This window comes from Notolepis coatsorum, assembly GCF_963971535.1.
Source record: "Notolepis coatsorum genome assembly, chromosome: 16".
Lineage (NCBI taxonomy): Eukaryota > Metazoa > Chordata > Actinopteri > Aulopiformes > Paralepididae > Notolepis > Notolepis coatsorum.
The window spans coordinates 13,950,996-13,973,717 of NC_140180.1; the positions used below are offsets into that span (position 1 = coordinate 13,950,996).

At 43.4% G+C, this 22,722-nt stretch overlaps 1 protein-coding gene across 3 annotated transcripts; it reads left to right on the forward strand.

The window, feature by feature from the left end:
- Positions 1-225: 225 nt before the first annotated feature.
- On the forward strand, positions 226-14,809 carry LOC311242300 (H-2 class II histocompatibility antigen gamma chain-like). 3 transcript variants are annotated; one of them, XM_084331240.1, is made up of 9 exons: positions 226-462; positions 2,276-2,448; positions 5,835-5,929; positions 8,275-8,331; positions 9,513-9,590; positions 10,393-10,462; positions 10,561-10,585; positions 13,403-13,456; positions 13,592-14,809. In XM_084331240.1, exons 1-9 carry the CDS (start codon positions 368-370, stop codon positions 13,635-13,637), a joined length of 693 nt encoding a protein of 230 aa, XP_084187366.1. In that variant the 5' UTR covers positions 226-367; the 3' UTR covers positions 13,638-14,809. The 3 variants fall into 3 exon arrangements, with proteins under 3 accessions (XP_084187366.1, XP_084187368.1, XP_084187367.1); XM_084331241.1 differs by having other exon boundaries at positions 230-462; positions 2,279-2,448; XM_084331242.1 differs by lacking the exon at positions 10,561-10,585 and having other exon boundaries at positions 229-462.
- Positions 14,810-22,722: the final 7,913 nt, after the last annotated feature.

Sequence of the window (22,722 nt, forward strand, 5' to 3'; positions counted from 1 at the left end):
TAAGTTAAGTATTGTGTGATTTTGTGTGAAGGGCGGACTAAGATTTCCATTGTATGGCAAACTGTCTGTTTAACTGTGCACATGACAATAAACAATCTTGAATCTTGAATCTTGAAACCTGCTCAACTCATTTCACTGTTGTTTGCCCCTATTGTCAAGTGATGGTGTCGCAAGTTAGCCAATGAGAGCACAAGTCAACAGAACCAGCCTACAACTTAGACGACTGGGACTTTCCAGCCCTCTACACACCTTTCACTGGAATCTTGTGTGACGCACACTGCACACTTCTTCCTTTGCGGATTATTTCATAGCGTCTTCGGACACAGAGTCATTTTATTGCATAGCTTGGTTTAGGAGAACTTCCCGAATGGAGCAGCAGACACACGGAGAGGAGTCCGGGGCCGCGGAGAGCCTGACTGGGAGCGAGGAGGCCCTAATTATTCTCCCCGGGACACGGAGAGCGTGAGAGGGATTATGTTGTTGACATTGGACTGTATTTACTTTTAATCTGTGGCAAATGTGTGTGCTTTAAGGCTATAGTTTTATATTTAGTTGTGTATCTGTTGATTCAAAACATGTAGTAGCCTAAAGGCTATACTAATTTTTTTTATATATTTCATATAGAAGTGCAAAATGGCACAGAATAGGCAACAGGGGGTAATGTTTACTTTGTGCCATAAGCGTTAAACAACATGTTGCATTCGTGTATTTAATCACTGGTTTACAGATGCCATCAATTCATTAAACCTAACTTTTTTAATTCATCTTCGCAAATTGTCTCATGGATTAAGGATTCAGACTTCCCTTTACAATCAGTGAGGACCTCTTCCTAGCAACTAGTGATGACTCTCATATAATTGGTTCCTAAAGGAGGAGTGGAGCAAAACGATATGCATTATTTGGATTCCTTGACTAAAGAAATTCTTATTAAAAGTCAATGGATTTTGTTTGCTAATTGAATGCTGTAGAATGACATAACTAATTAAACCTAAACCCATAAAGATTATCTTAATTTGGTGACCAATTAGTTGATTAATGGATTAAAATGGGCCACATGTGTTTTATAGGTCAGCCCCAATATCAGCATTTTATTGAATTATTAATAAATAAAAACGGAAACAAAAGGTACTAATTCTACATACAGATACATAAATACATACATATAGCCTATATATACACTATACAATACGCACAAATTTTTATTTTATGCCATTTTACCGTGTCCAGGTCAGCCTATATTTTTTTTCATCCCCAGTATCGGATCTTTATTGAATTATTTAGAATCTGGTCTACATGAAAAGGTATTTATCCTCTAACAACTAGAAAAGTTGAATGGTTCCTTCTAGGGACTGATGGACTGTCCTACAGTTGATAATTATTATTATGATTATCTAAGCATTTTGACTATTATTATTTATTCCTTATTATTATTATTTCTTTTATCCACTTTTACTCCTTATTTTTCTATTTTTCTCCCATCCCAATTTCGTGTTTCCCACAATTGTCTCCCCTCCCCTGTCTTGAACGTTGCTCGACTATGCCCCCCACTGGTCGGTTGTAGGGAGGATAGAAGCCTTGCATCACGTGTCCCCTCCGGTACACGAGGAGGCAGCCTGTCGCATCTTTTCACCTGCCAGTGTGGACTCTCATTGGCGAGGTGTAACGTGTGGGAGGCTCACACTGCCCCCGCCACTTCCTGTCTCTGCTGTGCAGGCGTCCCCCAACCGACCTGTAGGAGTCGCTGTCCACAACGTCCAGATTACCACCCATTGACTTCCACCCGCTGACTCTGCCAATGAGCAAGTATGACGGCCGGTCCAAGCCGGAGGCAATGCTGACACCCGGATTCGAGACCAGAGTCTCTTGCATTGGTGACGAGCGCAATCTCCGCTGCGCCACCCAGCCGTCCGTATTCCTTATTATTATTATGATTATCTAAGCATTTAGATTATTATTATTTGTATTATTATGATTATCTAAGCAATTGATTATTATTATGAATAATAATAATAATAATATACATATTATTATTATTTATTATTATTATTATTATTATTATTATAATTATCTAAGCATTTTCAGGAATGCCCCAAATCAGTTAAAAAACAAATAGCCTAAATGTCTGCACACATTTAGCTGTCCAATCTATATTATATATAGTTCAAGTTCTTTATTTGTCAACAATACAGTGGCATTGCAGGTAATGACACTTTTGTATTTCGAGCTCAGACTCCAGCAATAAAGGTGTCTTGTCATCTCTTTCCCTTCCTGTCAGTAGGAGCTCCAACATGCGTGCGTTGAAGATAACAGGGCTGACAGTACTGGCCTGTCTGCTAGTTGCCAGCCAGGTCTTCACGGCCTACCTGCTCTACGACCAGAAGGGGCAGATTCACGACCTCAAGAAGGACTCAGAATCCCTGCGCAAAGAGCTAACCCGCAAAGCCCAGGGTGAGGGGGGGGGGGGGGGGGGGGGGGTGCGTGCGTGCGTGCGTGCGTGCGTGCGTGCGTGAGTGAGTGAGTGTGTGTGGGGGGGTATTACATATGTTCACACGGTCGTACATTCAAGTTTCAAGGTTCTTTAATAGTTGTCATACAGAAGTACAGAATACTTTTATACAAAATGCTTCTTACTGTTACACTCCATAGACTGTGCTAGACAAGATAAGTATCAAATAACATAGTATAGCATGTAAATTAGAAGTAGAAAATGAGGTCACAGTGTTCAGTATAGACATATGTACAATGTTCGATGCAGAATAGACGTAACTGAGTTACCATATAATATACAATACTATGCAGTGTACTAATATACAATACTATATAGTGCAAAGCAGAAATGGGATGAGGTACAATTTAGGTACAATTTACAGTAAGGTGTACGAGTTGCAGTGCAAATCCTTTATCAATAAATATGATAAAAAGTGTGGGGAGTGGGTGCTACAGTGTGTTTGTTTAAAGTGAGTGTGTGCGTGTGGATGTGTGTGCTATGTGCGTTTGATGGTTGTTGTGTATAGTGTTCATTGTTCGTTGAGCAGCCTGATGGCCTGGGGATAGAAGCTTCTTCTGAGTCTTTCTGTGCTCGCCTTGAGACTCCGGTATCGCTTGCCTGACCGCAGCAGTTCAAAGAGGCAGTTGTTCGTACATTCATATTTCCGATGATATATCTATTCTCTGTACAAATTGGCACAGGAGTAAATGTCATATCCTGTTTACAAAGCTCATAAAAACGCTGACAACCCTGCATGTGTCTTCTGTTCACAAACTGTTCTTCACAAGGACGAGGCTGTTTGGCTGCTCATGCGACCTTCATCATTTTTCCCTCCTCTTCCTCCGACCCACCTGGCCACCTGCTGGTGTAACGCAGTTGGAGAAGTCGGTTGAACTCACTCACTCCCCATAAATACTGCCCTTTTAGTTTAGCTCCATCGGTATCGCGGCTGCCTTTCATGTCAGCAAGGAGTCTGGTTTCAAAACTGGGTCAGTCGTACAGGTTTCAACTTAGGAGAGGAAGCTAGTCCTTGTTAGCATAGATATATATAGAACACTAGATAGCTTGCCCGCGCTGCCGGCCAATGGAGAGCGACGTCACTGAACCGCCGCCATCTTGCTCCAGTTAGCCTTGAGTGAGCGTGAGTGAGCTGCACAGACAAAAATACTCATAACTCGCTGAAATATTGACGGATTTACAAACGGTTTGGTTTATTACAAGCATTATTAACGTGGCTATGATTCAAGCGGTTTGTAAAAAAAAACATCTTTAAACATTTTTTTATAAGTATGCAGTATCATAACTACATCTTTGATGTTTATAGCAAACCAACCCGTTTGTAAATCCGTCAATATCTCAGCGAGTTATGAGTATTTTTGTCTGTGCAGCTCACTCACTCTCACTCAAGGCTAACTGGAGCAAGATGGCGGCGGTTCAGTGACGCTGGTGACTCCGCCTTAAGCTATCTAGTGTTCTATAGATATCTATGATTGTTAGCATGAACAACACCTGCTACACGGACACAGAGTAACTATCTCCACCTGCTACACGGACACAGAGGAACTATCTCCACCTGCTACACGGACACAGAGGAACTATCTCCACCTGCTACACGGACACACAGAGGAACTATCTCCACCTGCTACACGGACACAGAGGAACTATCTCCACCTGCTACACGGACACAGAGGAACTATCTCCACCTGCTACACAGACACAGAGGAACTATCTCCACCTGCTACACGGACACAGAGGAACTATCTCCACCTGCTACACGGACACAAAGGAACTATCTCCACCTGCTACACGGACACAGAGGAACTATCTCCACCTGCTACACGGACACAGAGGAACTATCTCCACCTGCTACACTGACACACAGAGGAACTATCTCCACCTGCTACACGGACACACAGGAACTATCTCCACCTGCTACACGGACACAGAGGAACTATCTCCACCTGCTACACTGACACAGAGGAACTATCTCCACCTGCTACACTGACACACAGGAACTATCTCCACCTGCTACACGGACACAGATGAACTATCTCCACCTGCTACACGGACACACAGGAACTATCTCCACCTGCTACACGGACACAGAGGAACTATCTCCACCTGCTACACGGACACAGAGGAACTATCTCCACCTGCTACACGGACACAGAGGAACTATCTCCACCTGCTACACGGACACAGAGGAACTATCTCCACCTGCTACACGGACACAGAGGAACTATCTCCACCTGCTACACGGACACAGAGGAACTATCTCCACCTGCTACACGGACACACAGGAACTATCTCCACCTGCTACACGGACACAGAGGAACTATCTCCACCTGCTACACCGACACACAGAGGAACTATCTCCACCTGCTACACGGACACAGAGGAACTATCTCCACCTGCTACACGGACACAGAGGAACTATCTCCACCTGCTACACGGACACACAGGAACTATCTCCACCTGCTACACGGACACAGAGGAACTATCTCCACCTGCTACACGGACACACAGGAACTATCTCCACCTGCTACACGGACACAGAGGAACTATCTCCACCTGCTACACGGACACAGAGGAACTATCTCCACCTGCTACACGGACACAGAGGAACTATCTCCACCTGCTACACGGACACAGAGGAACTATCTCCACCTGCTACATGGACACAGAGGAACTATCTCCACCTGCTACACGGACACACAGGAACTATCTCCACCTGCTACACGGAGGACACACAGGAACTATCTCCACCTGCTACACGGACACAGAGGAACTATCTCCACCTGCTACACGGACACAGAGGAACTATCTCCACCTGCTACACGGACACAGAGGAACTATCTCCACCTGCTACACGGAGGACACACAGGAACTATCTCCACCTGCTACACGGACACAGAGGAACTATCTCCACCTGCTACACTGACACACAGGAACTATCTCCACCTGCTACACTGACACACAGGAACTATCTCCACCTGCTACACGGACACAGAGGAACTATCTCCACCTGCTACACGGACACAGAGGAACTATCTCCACCTGCTACACGGACACAGAGGAACTATCTCCACCTGCTACACGGACACAGAGGAACTATCTCCACCTGCTACACGGACACAGAGGAACTATCTCCACCTGCTACACGGAGGACACACAGGAACTATCTCCACCTGCTACACGGAGGACACAGAGGAACTATCTCCACCTGCTACACGGAGGACACACAGGAACTATCTCCACCTGCTACACGGACACAGAGGAACTATCTCCATTTTCATTCCTGTACAACACATTGATTCCTCTCTCCACCACCACCTGTTCCCTCCAGGTCCTCCAGTCCAGCTGCGTCTGCCTATGTACAGCCTGCCCCTCCTGACGGACTTCACTGAGGATGGAGCCAAGAACGCAGAGACACCACTGACGGTAGGTCTAAACCTGCTGCCACTAGGTGGCAGTATACCATACTATACAATACAGTATACAATACTATACAATACAGTATACCATACTATACAATACAGTATACCATACTATACAATACAGTATACCATACTATACAATACAGTATAGAATACTATACAATAGTATACAATACAGTATACAATGCTATACAATACAGTATACAATACTATACAATAGTATACAATAGTATACAATGCTATACAATACAGTATAGAATACTATATGTAGCAGGGTGGATTATCCCTGCTTCGTGGGAACGGGTGGGCACCGTCACTGGGTAGCGGGACACAGTAGAGCTCTGTCTGACTGCACCCTCGTCTTTGGGCCTGGAGCGTCAAACTGGAGGCCGGCAGTGAGAGTGGATGGGGCCCGGGATTTACCAACCTGGTCTGGCACTCTGGTCTTCCTCGCCTCTCCGGGGCAGTCAGCAGTACTCCCCAACTTGCTCTCACTTCCCCCAATACCTCCGTAACCCTCCCACACCTAGTGACTGATAGATGAATAAATAGATTCGTTCCCCCCGCAAGCAGTACCCTCCCTTGATGACCACTAGAAACCTTAATGACTGGAAGGGGAAAGTTGGATAGGAAGGGGTTAATTGTATTAACGTTACCCACACCAAAATAGTTAATAATAGGCTCAGGAATGGACACGCACACAGAACCCCATCTAATTCTTTATGTTAATTGTACTGTTCAGTTACAAAGATTTAATGGCAATGTTTAAATAGGATGGAATTTTACCATTACCCAAGTTGTAACTCAATACCTTCTAGACACTTATATTATACACCAATGTGCTTGACTCATCACCCACGTCTGGGTTAGTACCAGGAATAATACCTCTCTCAGGCTTTAATTATATGGTAAGGATAGTACCTCTCTAAGGCTTTACTTATAGTACCACTGGTCAGTAACCTTCCCGCAGGGGAAGGGTTAATTAGATGGGAAATTATTATTAAAGAACAAACACGTTATCACACTCAAAGAAAATGAAATGGTGGGCCCACTTTACCAAAACAAAAGTCCTATACTAATGCTGGCATGTAATGTTTATGGGGTACCCCTGTGAACTGTAGTTAGCAACCTTAGCTTCGCCCGTAGGCCGCATCACACTGTGTACTGTGCAATAAGATCCTGAGCATCGAAGCTCTATTGTACTCAACCAAGATGGCGGCCTCGCCGCGCCACCACCGTCCGGGTAGCAAGATGGCGTTGAACGCTCCCGTCACGTGCGCTAGCAAGCGGGGCTGGAGCAGAGGGAGCAGTAGTGGGCTGAGAGCGCGTGCTGGGTGATGGCGACCTCTGCTGGTCGTGACGAACTCCCGTGCTGGGGCTGAAGACAGCCGGTGCAGAGCAGGTGTCGAACGCCGGCGAAGACTGGTTGTTGACGGCTGGCGCTGGGTCGACGCGCAACAATACTCTGGCCCTACCTTAACTGAAGCTACTCTGCGGGTCCCAGACAGCCCTCCTGCTATTCGGTTATACTGTTAACGCAACGTGGCTGGCTACACCACCGGTCTCTTCAGCGCCTCGCGCCCTGTGTATACTGGAGTCAATATAGCCGTTAGCGGCATGCTAATACACCGCACACACTGCTACTATAACACGTTATCTATGGACGTTAGTCCTTGGATTCGGTTTCTCTTACTCACACACTATCACGGATACTTCTAGGATAACCCGTCATATACTCAAGTTCAATACGTTCACCCGTGTGGTCCACAACGGGGGCTCTGTCCAGACACGACCACCCAGGTCGAAGTCCAACGTCGAAGAGGCTGCTCCTCCTCACTTCCGTTCCCGTTGACTTGCTTCCTTCTCTGTCTCTCTCTCGTGCCGCCGCCCCCTGCTGGACCACCAACTAGCCCCACAGGAAGCACTGGGCGGATAGAATATGATTTAGTTTAATGTTTATAATCCATATTCCAGCCGGTGAGAGGAGGGGAAACCCGCGTCATTGTTCGAGGGAATATCCATGGACACTAGTTAATATGTCTTTGTGCACAAAGGGGAGATAAAAGGCAAGTCAGCACTTCTGAATAATAGCTACATATTCAGGGTGCTACATATACAATACAGTATACAATACAATACAGTATACAATGCTATACAATACACAATGTTATACAATACTATACAATACACTATACAATACAGTATACAATGCTATACAATACTATACAATACTGAATACAATATTCATATCTCTGATATAGCAACAACAGGTAAAAACAAATGATACAAATGTGAATTGCATGTGTACCTGAATCACTATATTCACGTGACTTGATTTGTTTCTACCAGAAACTGGAGGACGTTGCTATTGTTAGTGTGGAGAAGCAGCTGAAGGATCTCCTGCAGGTACGTTGTGTTCATCATCCTTGGGGAGAACTACCACATACCATCACTTTAGCTCATCATCCTTGGGGAGAACTACCACATACCATCACATTAGTTCATCATCCTTGGGGAGAACTACCACATACCATCACATTAGTTCATCATCCTTGGGGAGAACTACCACATACCATTACTTTAGCTCATCATCCTTGGAGAGAACTACCACATACCATCACATTAGTTCATCATCCTTGGGGAGAACTACCACATACCATCACTTTAGCTCATCATCCTTGGAGAGAACTACCACATACCATCACTTTAGCTCATCATCCTTGGAGAGAACTACCACATACCATCACTTTAGCTCATCATCATTGGAGATAACTACCACATACCATCACTTTAGTTCATCATCCTTGGAGAGAACTACCACATACCATCACATTAGTTCATCATCCTTGGGGAGAACTACCACATACCATCACTTTAGCTCATCATCCTTGGAGATAACTACCACATACCATCACATTAGTTCATCATCCTTGGGGAGAACTACCACATACCATCATTTTAGCTCATCATCCTTGGAGAGAACTACCACATACCATCACTTTAGCTCATCATCCTTGGAGAGATCTACCACATACCATCACTTTAGCTCATCATCCTTGGAGAGATCTACCACATACCATCACTTTAGCTCATCATCCTTGGGGAGAACTACCACATACCATCACTTTAGCTCATCATCCTTGGAGAGAACTACCACATACCATCACTTTAGCTCATCATCCTTGGAGATAACTACCACATACCATCACTTTAGTTCATCATCCTTGGGGAGAACTACCACATACCATCACATTAGTTCAGTCCCAGACTATCCCCGTATAGCAGTGCTTCTCAACCTTTTCTGTGTCAAGGACGACCAAACTGATACACATTAGGCTGCTGACCCCCATTTGATAAGATGCTGTGTCATGGATCCCCGTCTTGAGAAGATTCTTGTTGTAAGATATGATTCAGTCCAGAATTCCATAGCCGTCTTTCCTGTAGTTTGATGAGATAACAGTGGAGTAAGTGAAACCAAGGGTCGCTGAAGGTCCCCCAGACTCCATGTTGAGAACCACTACCGGGCAGGATATGGGATGTGGATGGGGGTTGTTGTTGTGGCTAAACGGTGATCGTGTTTTGAACAGAATTCCCAGCTGCCTCAGTTCAACGGGACCTTCCTGGCCAACCTGGAGAGTCTGAAGCCACAGATGGAGGAGTGGAAGGTGATGCGACATATATATAAACTAGGGCTGTCAGTTTATCGCGTTAATTAGATTAATTAATTACACAGCAAATTATCGCGTTATGAAAATTAACTCAAAATGTATTAAACATTTTTTTTTCTTTTAGATTTAAATATTATTTAATCTCATTCATTCCATAAGAATGTAGAATACACATTTACAGACTTTTTTCTTTTTAATATGGTCCATTTGCATGTTCTTGGTATCTGATTCTAGGGACATCTATGGATCTCAGGGAATGTATTCCCAGTGTCAGAAATACTGTGTCTGTTACTAGGCTTGAGTAAATTGTAATGAACCAAATGAGAATATCAATATATATATTTTTTTATCTTTAACTGTGAATAACACCATGCGATAAAAATGTGATTAATTAGATTAATTAATTACAAATCCTGTAATTAATTAGATAAAAAAAATTGTATCGCCTGACAGCACTAATATACACTCACACACACACACACACACACACGCACGCACGTGCACGCACGCACACACACACCTACACACACACCTACACACACACACACACACACACACACACACACAATCACACACACACACACACACACACACACACACCCACACACACACACACACACACACACACACACACACACACACACACACACACACACACACACACACACACACACACACACACACACACACACACACACACACACACACACACACACACACACACACACACACACACACACCTATACCATCTTGCAAGTTGTGATTTACATAGTATCTGTAAACACTTTGTATTCCCCAGGTCTTTGAGTCCTGGATGCGTAATTGGCTGATCTTCCAGATGGCCCAAGAGACCCCCACCACTCAGTCAGGTGAGTGCAGTGATTCTACTCTATTCTGACAAAGAAACAACCATAGAATTAAAATTCATAGAACATTCAAATGAACATTTCATCATTGTTTCATTTAGAGTGCACCCGCCAGTTCAGTTCAGTGTGAGTATGTTTTTTTTTCTTTTTTTTACTAGTATGATCGTGAAATTGGTATAGAATTTTACTCTAAGTGCTTTTAAAAAGGTCTTAAAAAGGCTTAAATGTTAACTTAACCCTTTCACTGCCGCACTACCAAACGGTTAACCCTTTCACTGCGACAATACACAGAAGGTTAACCCTTTACTATCACACTACCGACGGTTAACCGTTAAGGGGCTTACAAGGGGCGTTTTCCATTTTAAATGGATGGACTTCAATATGTCCCTTTCTAGATCCACCAGCCACTGTCCTCCAGACCAGGGCCCTCATTCATCAATGTGTGCGTAGAACATGTTCTATTTCCACACGTAAGCACAGAATGTAGAACCAGTGTACGCACAGGGAAGTCGGGATTCATCACACGTGCGTACGCAGGCTCTACGCACACCTGTCATGATGAATCCCACCTTGGCTCTGCGCCGAGGCTCGTGCACACTTTCACGTATTTGCATACCAGAAACGCCCCGATTAACCATATACGGTAATGGAATACACCCATGAAATGTGGAAAAATGGACTAAGCCGAGGGAAGCGTGTCATGAGACAGGCTGACAGACGTGTACACTTACGGTGATGTCGGATATGATATCTATTAACCATTGCTGCCTGGGCAGCGCAAACACTAATAAATACCGCGCTGGAATATGACTGCCTTTTCCCGTGTTGTTTGATTAATACCCAGGGATTAAAGTTCTCCTCAATTTTATTCCAAATCGCGATGGATCTCCCGTCAATTTTCTACCTGCTGCATATGATTTCTAGAGGCATACTACAATCTATTTTGATGTCAGTATTGGGTAGCCTATATAAACAATAATACGAGAGCATATACAAGAACAATGAATCTCACTGCATGTATGATGTAGCCTGCCTTTCAATACATGAACTTGAATTCCATCATGTTTGTGTGCGGGACTCACAAGGCTGTTGTCACAATGGGTGGTACCGGTGTACAGTAATAATAACAGTCCACACAATATCACGATCCATGCCATAGCCTATGTTCTATTAGGACATGATCTGTGACGACAAATGTTCTAGAATGTTTGATTAAGATATCATACTCTGACAGCATGCCTATGATCAACAAAAACGCGAACTTGAATCCCATCATATACATAGTCTGTCCACTATCTGGTGTCATTGCAATGCGTTTTCTATTCTTTCTTATACAGTAAAAAGGGGGAAGAACACTATATTCATATGACTTGTATTCTGCTTACAGCTTCGAAATTCCACTTGTTTCGTTTAACGTAAAGCCTTTTAAATATAATCAAAACGTTCCCGTGTTTCTGCGGTCTGCGCAAAATAATAACGAGTTGAGCTTTATGATTTATGATGAATTGAAAATGGGGGACCCTGATGTAAACAAGACGAAAGTCTTTCTCTGGTCTGCATCCCCAATTAACAATTGTATGTACTGAGCTGTACTGTACTGTACCCATTCTGCAATCTGTTAATAAACTTTTCAATCAATCAATCAATCAAGCTACGCGGAGCGCAGTCAGTCAGTAGCCTACACCCCGTATATTCCGATAACGCTATATAAACCATGCTGCATTCATTCTGAGAGAAAGATCTATTATTCCAAATGCTATTTATAGGGTAGTTTGTGATAGCAGTCCTACAGGTAGTTTTGATAGCAGCCCTACATGTAGTTTTGATAGCAGTCCTACGGGTAGTTTTGAATGATAGCAGTACTACAGGTCATTTTGAATGATAGCAGTACTACAGGTCGTTTTTGATAGCAGTCCTACAGGTAGTTTGATAGCAGTCCTACAGGTAGTTTGTGATAGCAGTCCTACAGGTAGTTTTTGATAGCAGTCCGGTAGTTTTGATAGCAGTCCTTCAGGTAGATTTTGATAGCAGTCCTACAGGTAGTTTGTGATAGCAGTCCTACAGGTAGTTTGTGATAGCAGTCCTACAGGTAGTTTTTGATAGCAGTCCTACAGGTAGTTTGTGATAGCAGTCCTACAGGTAGTTTGTGATAGCAGTCCTACAGGTAGTTTGTGATAGCAGTCCTACAGGTAGTTTGTGATAGCAGTCCTACAGGTAGTTTTTGATAGCAGTCCTACAGGTAGTTTGTGATAGCAGTCCTACAGGTAGTTTGTGATAGCAGTCCTACAGGTAGTTTGTGATAGCAGTCCTACAGGTAGTTTGTGATAGCAGTCCTACATGTAGTTTGTGATAGCAGTCCTACATGTAGTTTGTGATAGCAGTCCTACAGGTAGTTTTGATAGCAGTCCTTCAGGTAGTTTTGATAGCAGTCCTACAGGTAGTTTGTGATAGCAGTCCTTCAGGTAGTTTTGATAGCAGTCCTACAGGTAGTTTGTGATAGCAGTCCTTCAGGTAGTTTGTGATAGCAGTCCTTCAGGTAGTTTTGATAGCAGTCCTACAGGTAGTTTTGATAGCAGTCCTACAGGTAGTTTGTGATAGCAGTCCTACAGGTAGTTTGTGATAGCAGTCCTTCAGGTAGTTTGTGATAGCAGTCCTTCAGGTAGTTTTGATAGCAGTCCTACAGGTAGTTTTGATAGCAGTCCTACAGGTAGTTTTGATAGCAGTCCTACAGGTAGTTTGTGACTGTAAACAGATGGTGCTGCCTAGGCAGAGCGCAATGGAGATCACAATATAATTAACTTTTTCCAGAATAATAATATTAATATCTGTGTAATAAAAATATCTGTGTCCCTCTCATTATCAGTGCTGCATCAGTTCACACCTATGACCCTTGACCTTGTGTCCTTGTTCATCCGACGTTCTGTTGATTGTTTTTCTGCTCAGCATCTCGTCACATGATGGACGCCCCCAACATGACGCAGCTGTCCTCCCAGGCCGGTGAGTGTCTCCGCTAAGCTTTCACGTCTCAACTGACCTTTCATTTGATGCGTATGGAGGCGCTGATGGTTGATGATGCGTCTGATCACTTGACTCTGGCTCCTCCTGTTTGTTTGTTTGTTTATTTGTTTTCAGACGAGTGAGAGAAGGCAACCAGGGAAGCCGATGTGTCTCTTCATGATGGTGAACCTTCCTGACCTCAGGAGTAAAATGTTGACTCAGGAATTGACTTTATGTGTCCCCCCCCCCCCCCCCCAATGCAGAATTTATTATTAATTAATTATGAATTATGAATGATTGTTATTAATTCATTGTTGTTCATTAATTGTTATTACATAATTGTTATTAATTATTTCCTGACAAATGATAAGCACTACATTCGATTCGATTCAAATGTATTGTCATGATACAGCACAAGTACCGTACAGCGAAAGGAAGTTTGGCATCCAACCAGAGTGCAAATGTAACAGTAAAGTGCAATAGTAATATACAATGTACAGGAGATATGAAATGGATATGAAATATATAAATGAGTACTACTGAGTGTAGTGCTAATCAGATGTATTTAAAGAGGTATGGCTGCATGCATGTATGAAACACAATTTTACAGCTAATAGATAAGTTGACAACGTCCTAAGACTATTAGTCAGGTATGAATTTATTTAGTCAAGGATAGCCTTGCTTCATAGACGTTGCTGTTGTTGTTGGTGATTTATCAGTTATTCTACCATTTAAATCTTAAAATATACTTTTAATCAATCATCTTTGCACACTTGTAACATGTTTGCTAATGTTTCCTGAATTTTATTATTATTATCTTTATTTTATCTGTATTTGTGTGCACTTGGATTGAATTATATAGCCAGGAGAGCTGCAGCCAATTTGTGGTAATTTTTGGGCCAGTTGATTAGATTATTTTTTTCATGAGAATCAAACGACATCATTCAAGGTGATCTGGTAAAAATACAGACAGAAAAAATATAAACAAAACTAAAACCACAATTACCTCTAAACAATTACAGCCCTGCATTGATGTTGGTGGTGATTTATGAGTTATTCTACCATTTCATCTTAACATTTACATTTAATCAATCTTATTTGCACAAAATATAATGAAATTTTCTCATGTTTCCTGCTTTTCGTCCTCCTTGGGTTTAGCTGGGAGAGGTGCTCTGGTTGACAGCCTTTAGCCTTAGCATTTAACCAGTGTTTATGTGAGAGTGAAACCTGTTTAACATGCTTTAAGAATGTGGAGGAAGTGACCCTGGGGTTGGGGTGTGTATTGAAAGTGGTGAATAAAGTACTGAAGGCAGTAAATAAAGTATGAAATGTTTTGTATTTCTGAATGATCGATCACATTGTCTTAAATAATTCACTTGACAAACATATACAATAGAGTTGAGACACTGTACACACCTGGCGTTTACTTAGCTATATATCTCACCAATTTCAATTTAAACACACCCTGCCCCTCTAAAATATAGTTTTATATTTAGCTTATCTATTAATTAAAAGCATACAGTAACAGTAGGATATGAAAGGTTAAATATTGGCTAATACTTTGGCTAAAGAGTGTTGTAGTGGAGTCACTAAATCTCGAGTACGAGTCGAGTCTCGAGTCCCCAGTGTTCGAGTCCGAGTCCATGTCCGAGTCATCAAAGAAGAGCCAGAGTCGAGTCCCCATTACCCTAGTCCGAGTCCAAGTCATCAAGGTTGAATTTGATGTAAAATCCGTATAAGCAAAGTGCACGATTCGGGGTGTCTCTTTAGGCATCTTAAGTACTGAACATGAGGGCATCGAAGTGAATCCGCATGTAGGTGGAACACACGTGTCTGCCTTTGCACGAAATTAAATAATGTTATGGTATTAATACAGCCATCAATAGCTTATGCCAAATGATTAGGGCCTATTACAAAATAAATTAAAAAGAAACAACTGTATTTATCAATTAACAAGTCTGAGTCCTCGTCTGCACTCTGCACCTTCCAAGTCCGAATGCAGTCAATGCTCGAGTCCAAGTCTGAGTCATCAGTGCTCAAGTCCAAGTTGAGTCATGAGTCCGAGTCCTGGACTCGAGTACTACAACACTGGGCTAAATATTATAGACCCTATGAAACACACTGGAAAGCATGTTTTCATATATCTAGCAAGTGCAAAATGGTACATGTTGTATTCGTTTATTTAACCACTGGTTTACAGATGCCATAATTTCATTAGGCTAACTTTTTTAATTCATCCTCACAAGTTGTCTCGTAAATTAAGGTGAGGAATCAGATCTCCATTTACAATCAGTGAGGACTTCTGCCTAGCAACGAGTGATCACTGTTATATCATTGGCTCCACAAAACGAAATTTGATTTCCCATTCCATACTTTTGTTCATCCTCACAAGGTTTTTCATTGTTCAGACTTCCCTTTACAATCAGTGAGGACCTCTGCCTAGCAACTTGTGATCGCTCTCATATCATTGGTTCCTAAAGGAGGAGCGGAGCAAAAGTATTGAACGCATTATTTGGTTTCCTTGACTAAAGAAAATTCTTAGACTATTAAAGGTCGATGGATTTTGTTGGCTGATTGAATGCTCCATTTGATTGACAAAAATCTGAAAAATTGTGTTTCACATACTAGGTTGCAAATGAATGCACTCATGCGGAATTACCTCTATCAAAAACAATAGGATATTTAGGATTATTCTCAGTCAATCAGTTCAGTGTTTACATTTCCCCACTCCTCCCTCCTTCCCTCAGTTCCATATTTACACGCCGACGCCGTGCACCGTGATAATAGCCCACATCACACACTCCTATGTTCCACTATTGTTTTGCAGGCTGTGACTTATGCCCTGTCTCCATTAGCTATGTTCAGCCTGGCTGGGGTTCAAAATTCACACCACCAACTGTTGGTACAGTACACAAGCTAAACCATGATTATGCAACAGTGAAGCCTAGTGTGAACCTAGCATCTCCCATGGCCTGAGGCCTTGTAATGTACCCACATCAATCATCTTTATCCTAAATATGATTGGTGAAGAGAGACGCAGGAGATGACAGGAATCTACTTAGCTGCTGTAATAAGATTCCTTGTTTAGCCGCCACCTAACTTCATACACGGAGGCAATCCAACATGCTGTACACAAAACAACTATAAAAAGAAGGCACAGCTTAAAGGAACACGCCAACCTTTTGAGAAATTAGCTTATTTGCCATCTACCCCTGAGTTAGACAAGCAGATACATACCATTTTCTTCTCTGTGCATCCATTCAGAGTAGGGAACACCTGCACCGTTAGCCTAGCTTAGCGTCATTCACTGGAAGTAGGGCTGCCCAGTTAGCCTAGTTCCCAACAGTCACGAAATACACTCCAAATACAAGTCAAGTCAAGTCAAGAGTTTTATTTGTCACGGCATACAAGTATACAATGAAATGCGGGTGGTCTTGCCCGCAACGATGTGCAATACAGTAGTACAACATATAATAGAATCCAATAAAACAACATTTAAGCATTACATCACGCGCAGGAGTGGTTTGTGACCAATAAACCATGCCTAGGGGTGGTCGTTAGACCCCCCTAGGCATGGTTTATTGGTCACAAATCACGACTGCAAGTGATGTAAAGCTTTTATACAACTGCCAGATTCATCCAACCTTATTTCTATACAATAAACACACATTAATCGAAGATTTATTGAAAAAACCATCCGCCAGAAAAAGTAGTTCCCACAACTACAAAAAAGACAAGTTGCCTCCATGTGGAAGCAGCTTGAAGTGCATCCAACCAAACTAACACATCCAACTGTGTATTATTGGAATGATTGAGAGAAGTTGCCTCATGTGGAAGCAGCTTGAAGTGCATCCAACCAACTAACACATCCAACTGTGTATTATTGGAATGATTGATTGAAAATTTTATTACCAGATGCAGAATGGGTACAATACAGTACGGCTCAATACACACAATTGTTAAGGGAATGCAGACCTACTTTCCATAGAACTTCATTCTTAGATGCTTCTATATAAAGTAGGTAAAACAAATTAAAAAGTCTTCTTTGCCCTATAGGAAAAAAACGTTTTCTTCGCCCTATTCTTTTATTTATTTTTTTAAACCTACTGTAGAGGGCCTAAACTTAACCAGTTGGAAACCAAGCGTACAGTAATAAAATTAGCAATAAAATCAATCAATCAACTCAATAGGCCATGCTCACTTAGAACAGCGCAGCACCCAGCTCTCTGACTATCCCCCGCGTTGCAGGCAGAGTGTGTGTGTGTGTGTGCGTGCGTGTGCGTGCGTGTGTGTGCGTGTGTGTGTGTGTGTGTGTGTGTGTATGTGTGTGGGGGGGGGGGGGGGGGGGGTGTGTGTGGCGGTGGGTGGAGACTAGAGCGAGCGCTGACAGTCGAAAGGAAAAAGAAATTGAAAAAAAAAATCGCAAATTAATCCATCAATCAATCCGCGATTTTTCTTTTGTTACAGAATGATTCAAGACCCATCAATTACATCATCCAACATTGTTTAAACGACTAAGACATTCGCTGTGACAGAATCGCTTGATATTTAGTCGTTTAGTCGCCATTAACATATCCATTTGTAAAGATTATTGGCCACCTTCTTGTGATCCGGCGGAGTGATGTGATGTGGGTCGGTTGTGGGCGGGTCCTGGGCCAGCAGCGTGGATTGTTGCCAATAAAGACGTGTTAATGGCCAATCAGAATCGAGAAATTTGCATGCCGTTGTATAATGTGCAATAAACAGGTAACATAGTGGGGCATCTCGGTATTTGTACATAAGTTATTTACAGAGCATGGAGGACATGCTAGGTCCCTAGGTAGTGCAATACACTGTTACTGTTGCTATACTATTTTTAAAGTGACCTTTCCTTTGTGGCCATAAGTGTGGGCGTGTGCAGCATGAGTGTGTGCTTGCTCATGTTAAAGTGGCTGCTAGTGTGCGAGCGTGTACAGCGTGCGTGTTGTGTGTGTGCTCATGTGTGCTTGTGTGTGGAGAGTTCAGTGTTCTGTGGCACTCAGTGTTCAGTGTTCAAGGCTCTGATGGCCTGGGGGAAGAAGCTGAGCCGAAGCCTCTCTGTCCTAGTAGCTGGGGTTCGCAGGCGTCTGCCTGACCTCAGCAGCTGGAACAGGCTGTTATTGGGGTGGTGAGGGTCTTTCATTATTCTGCAGGCTCTGGATTTGCACCTCTTGTTGTATAGAACCTGCAGGGGAGGTAGTGCAATACCCGTGGTGGTACGCTCAGCTGAGCGCACCACTCTCTGTAGGGCCTTCTTGTCCTGTGCCGTGCTGTTTCCATACCAGGCAGTGATGTTTCCAGTCAAGATGCTCTCTACAGCTCCGGAGTAGAAGGACTGGAGTATCTTCCCAGATACTCTGAACTTCCTTAACTGTCTCAGGTGGTAGAGGCGCTGCTTCGCCTTTTTTACGACTGTGTCTATGTGTGTTGACCATGTCAGATCCTCGGAGATGTGGACCCCCAGGTAATTAAAGCTGCTCACCCTGTCCACGGTAGCCCCGTTTATCCTCAGTGGTGTGTGTGTCTCCTGCTGTCCTCTCCTATAATCCACGATCAGCTCCTTGGTTTTACCAATGTTCAGGAGCAGGCTGTTGTCCTGGCACCAGCGTTCCAGTACCTCAACCTCCTCCCGGTAGGCCTTCTCGTCGTTGTCCGAGATCAGCCCCACCACCACCGTGTCGTCTGCAAACTTCACTATGGAGTTGGAGCTGAACTTGGCCACACAATCGTGTGTGTAGAGTGAGTACAGCAGGGGCTCAGAACACAGCCCTGGGGGGACCGATGCTCAGGGTGATGGTGTTGGAGGTCTGACCCCCGCCTGGGGTCTTTCACTCAGAAAGTCCAGTACCCAGGCGCTCAGAGCGGAGGTCAGACCCAGCTCGATCAGCTTGTCCACCAGTCTGGTGGGGACTATGGTGTTGAACACTGAGCTGTAGTCAATGAACAACAGTCTCACATAGCCCCCCTTCTGGCGGTCAAGGTGAGAGAGGGTGCTGTGCAGTACCTGGGAGACCGCGTCGTCAGTGGACCTGTTTGTCCTGTATGCAAATTGCATAGGGTCCATATCACTGGGGAGGGAGGCACAAATGTGATCCTTGACCAGCCTCTCGAAACATTTCATGACCACAGAGGTGAGTGCCACCGGTCTGTAGTCATTGAGACATGTTGGGGAGGGTTTCTTCGGTACAGGGATGATGGTAGACATCTTGAAGCAGGCAGGGACCACTGACTCCGCCAGGGATTGATTAAATATGGCGGTGAACACAGGGGCTAGCTGGTTGGCACAGGACTTAAGTATGCGTCCTGTTATACCATCTGGGCCAGCCGCTTTCCTGGTGTTCACCTGCATAAATGCTCTTCTCACACTGTCCCCGCCCCCCCGCGGTTGCCCCCCCCCCCCTCCACAACAGCCGGCGCGCCAGTGACGTCACTAGCCGTTGAGCCAGCGGCGCCACCGTCTACACCAAACCGAGCGTAGAAAGAGTTGAGTTTGTCCGCGAGAGAGGCGTCGTCGCTCCCCATTGAGGGGGCGCTGACTTTGTAGTCAGTTATTGTCCTCAGTCCCCGCCATAAGCATCTTGTGTCGTTTTGTGCCATTTGTGTCTCCAGTTTATCAGCATATGTCCGTTTTGCAAGTTTTACAGCCTTGCGCAGAGTATAGACTGAAGCCTTGTACTCCTCCATGTTTCCTGACTCTCTGCCCAGGTTGTAAGCAGTGGTGCGAGAGTTCAGAGCTGCTCTGATAGTACTGTCCACCCACGGTTTCTGGTTTGGGAAAACCCGCACCTTTTTCATGGGGACAATACTGTCAGCGATTGTTGTTATGAAGCTCACAACGGTGTCCGCGAACTCGCTGACGTCACTGGCGCTTCCTTGAAACATATTCCAATCCGTGTCTGCGAGCGCGTCCTGAAGCGTGGCCTCTGATTGGTCGGTAAATTTTTTTGTCTCACGTGACACGACGGCGTCACGTGATCTTTGTTTGTAAGCAGGAAATAACAAGATGGATTCGTGGTCGGATGAGCTTGTAGCACCCGTCAATGGTGGAGCCGCTACAGCCTTGTAGCCGGCTCTGAACGGGGTGTAACAGTGGTCGAGTGTGTTTCCTCCTCTTGTGGAGCAGGCGATGTGTTGAAAAAAGGACGGCATCACTTTTTTCAAATTTGCCTGGTTGAAATCACCAGCTACGATCGTCGCCGCGTCTGTATGTTTGATTTGATGTTTATTGAGGTGGTCGTGTAGCTCCACCAGCGCTTTGCCAGTGTTCGCTTGTGGAGGGATATATACAACTCCACATGGAGAAATACAAAACATTTTATTAGACATTTTAGTTTTCTAAGCAGATATAGGCCTATACTCGATTTTTTTTGCCGAACCACTGCTGCCTGGGCGCAGTGATTTCATCACCTCAAAAGCCCTGTTGTAACTTCTGTCAATAAAACCAATGTGACTAAGTTAGTAGTTAGCGACAAGACGCACTTTCATTGAGTGAAGTGGATATCAAGGACTGGACCGGTTGAAGCTATGGCTACTTGCTCTGAACATAGAATCCAACACACACCAATATAAATAATCAAGAACCATCGTGTTTGCTCAGAGAATTAGAATTTACAGTATCTAGCAGTATGTCTGTAGTATTCTATATGCGTATATTGCTGTTGCACTTTACTGCTACATTTGCACTCTGGTTGGATGACAAACATATTTAGGTTGTACTGTACTCGTGCTGTATGATGACAATAAATTAGAATCTAATCAAATTATTTTCAGTCTGCTTTTAAAGAGCTATGTTTGGATAATTCACTCATAGTGTAAAGCAAGATTTGCTTCTTTGCAGGAAAAAAATAACTAAAAACATCCTTGTGTTTTCACTCTTATACCAAAGCCTTATATCGAAGCCTCTGGTTTCCTGGTGTGAAAGATGGTGCACGACATCCATAAAGGGGACCTGCATTGCTATTCCTAGCACTATTTGGGCAACTTTACACAATTCCTGTGAGTCTATTGAACACATCTGTAAGCTTTTATTAAAAAAAAATTTTATATTTCTAATCAAGTACTCAAAAGCCACATTTTTCTCACTTTGGATTTCAGGCTGTGTTGGCCTGGCTCCGCCCATAAGCACTTTGAGTGACAGTCATCCACACAGTCTGCGACTGGCACAGAGAGAGATAGAGAGAGACTGAGGGGGATACTAATTAATTTAGCCGCGGGGGGCATAATCCCACGGGACAATGGTCAGTTCAGGAGCGTGACCAAAATGTTGTATCAGGAGAGAGAACCCTAGATATTTTTATTTATTTCAAGAAATCTTGCCAAGCCAGATTTGCTTATTGCACTGGTAGATTATTTTACTTGTTTCAAGGACATTTACTTAACATTTGTTTTTACTTCTTACTTTTCGAGTTACCTTGGAATTCTCTCTCCTGACTGGATACAGTGGGAATGGGATACCAGGAAATGTATTTTGTGCATAATAAAGCCTTGAAGTGTGGCGGAAGCTTACTGCCAAACTCACATACATACAAAATTATTGTCATGACTACCATGAGAAAAGGGCAAAAGCATTTTTATTACACATCATTAATATACACACTGATTAATATGAGGAAGTTACACTGTAAGATGACAGGAAGTTACACTCAAAATCCCAGATTGTTACTTCTTTGTTCCTCATTGTCTCGTCTTCTTCCGCTGTACCTACATTAAGCCTTTCACTACCACACTACAGAAGGTTAACCTTTCACTACCACACTACAGGCGGTTAAGTGAAAGGGTTCACCTTATGTAGTGTGGTAGTGAAAGGGTTAACCTTATGTAGTGTGGTAGTGAAAGGGTTAACCTTATGTAGTGTGGTAGTGAAATGGTTAACCTTCTGTAGTGTGGTAGTGAAAGGGTTAACCTTATGTAGTGTGGTAGTGAAAGGGTTAACCTGATGTCATGTGGCAGTGAAAGGGTTAACATTCTGTATTGTCGCAGTGAAAGGGTTAACCCTTTGGTAGTGTGGTAGTGAAAGGGTTAAAGTACCAGTAGAAACGGGATTCATATGAAATTTGAGTTACACCGCAAGTTCCGGGGAATTACACTCTAAAACACAGGCTGTATTATAAAGTGTTACAGACTTTGCATGTGATTATTACTTTCAGTTTTAATATTGTACACTAATGCTCTGAGAATCTGAGGTTAGCCAAATCAATTTCATCTGTTAAATCAAAACAAGTTTAAAAGTTATTATTCATGAAATGTCT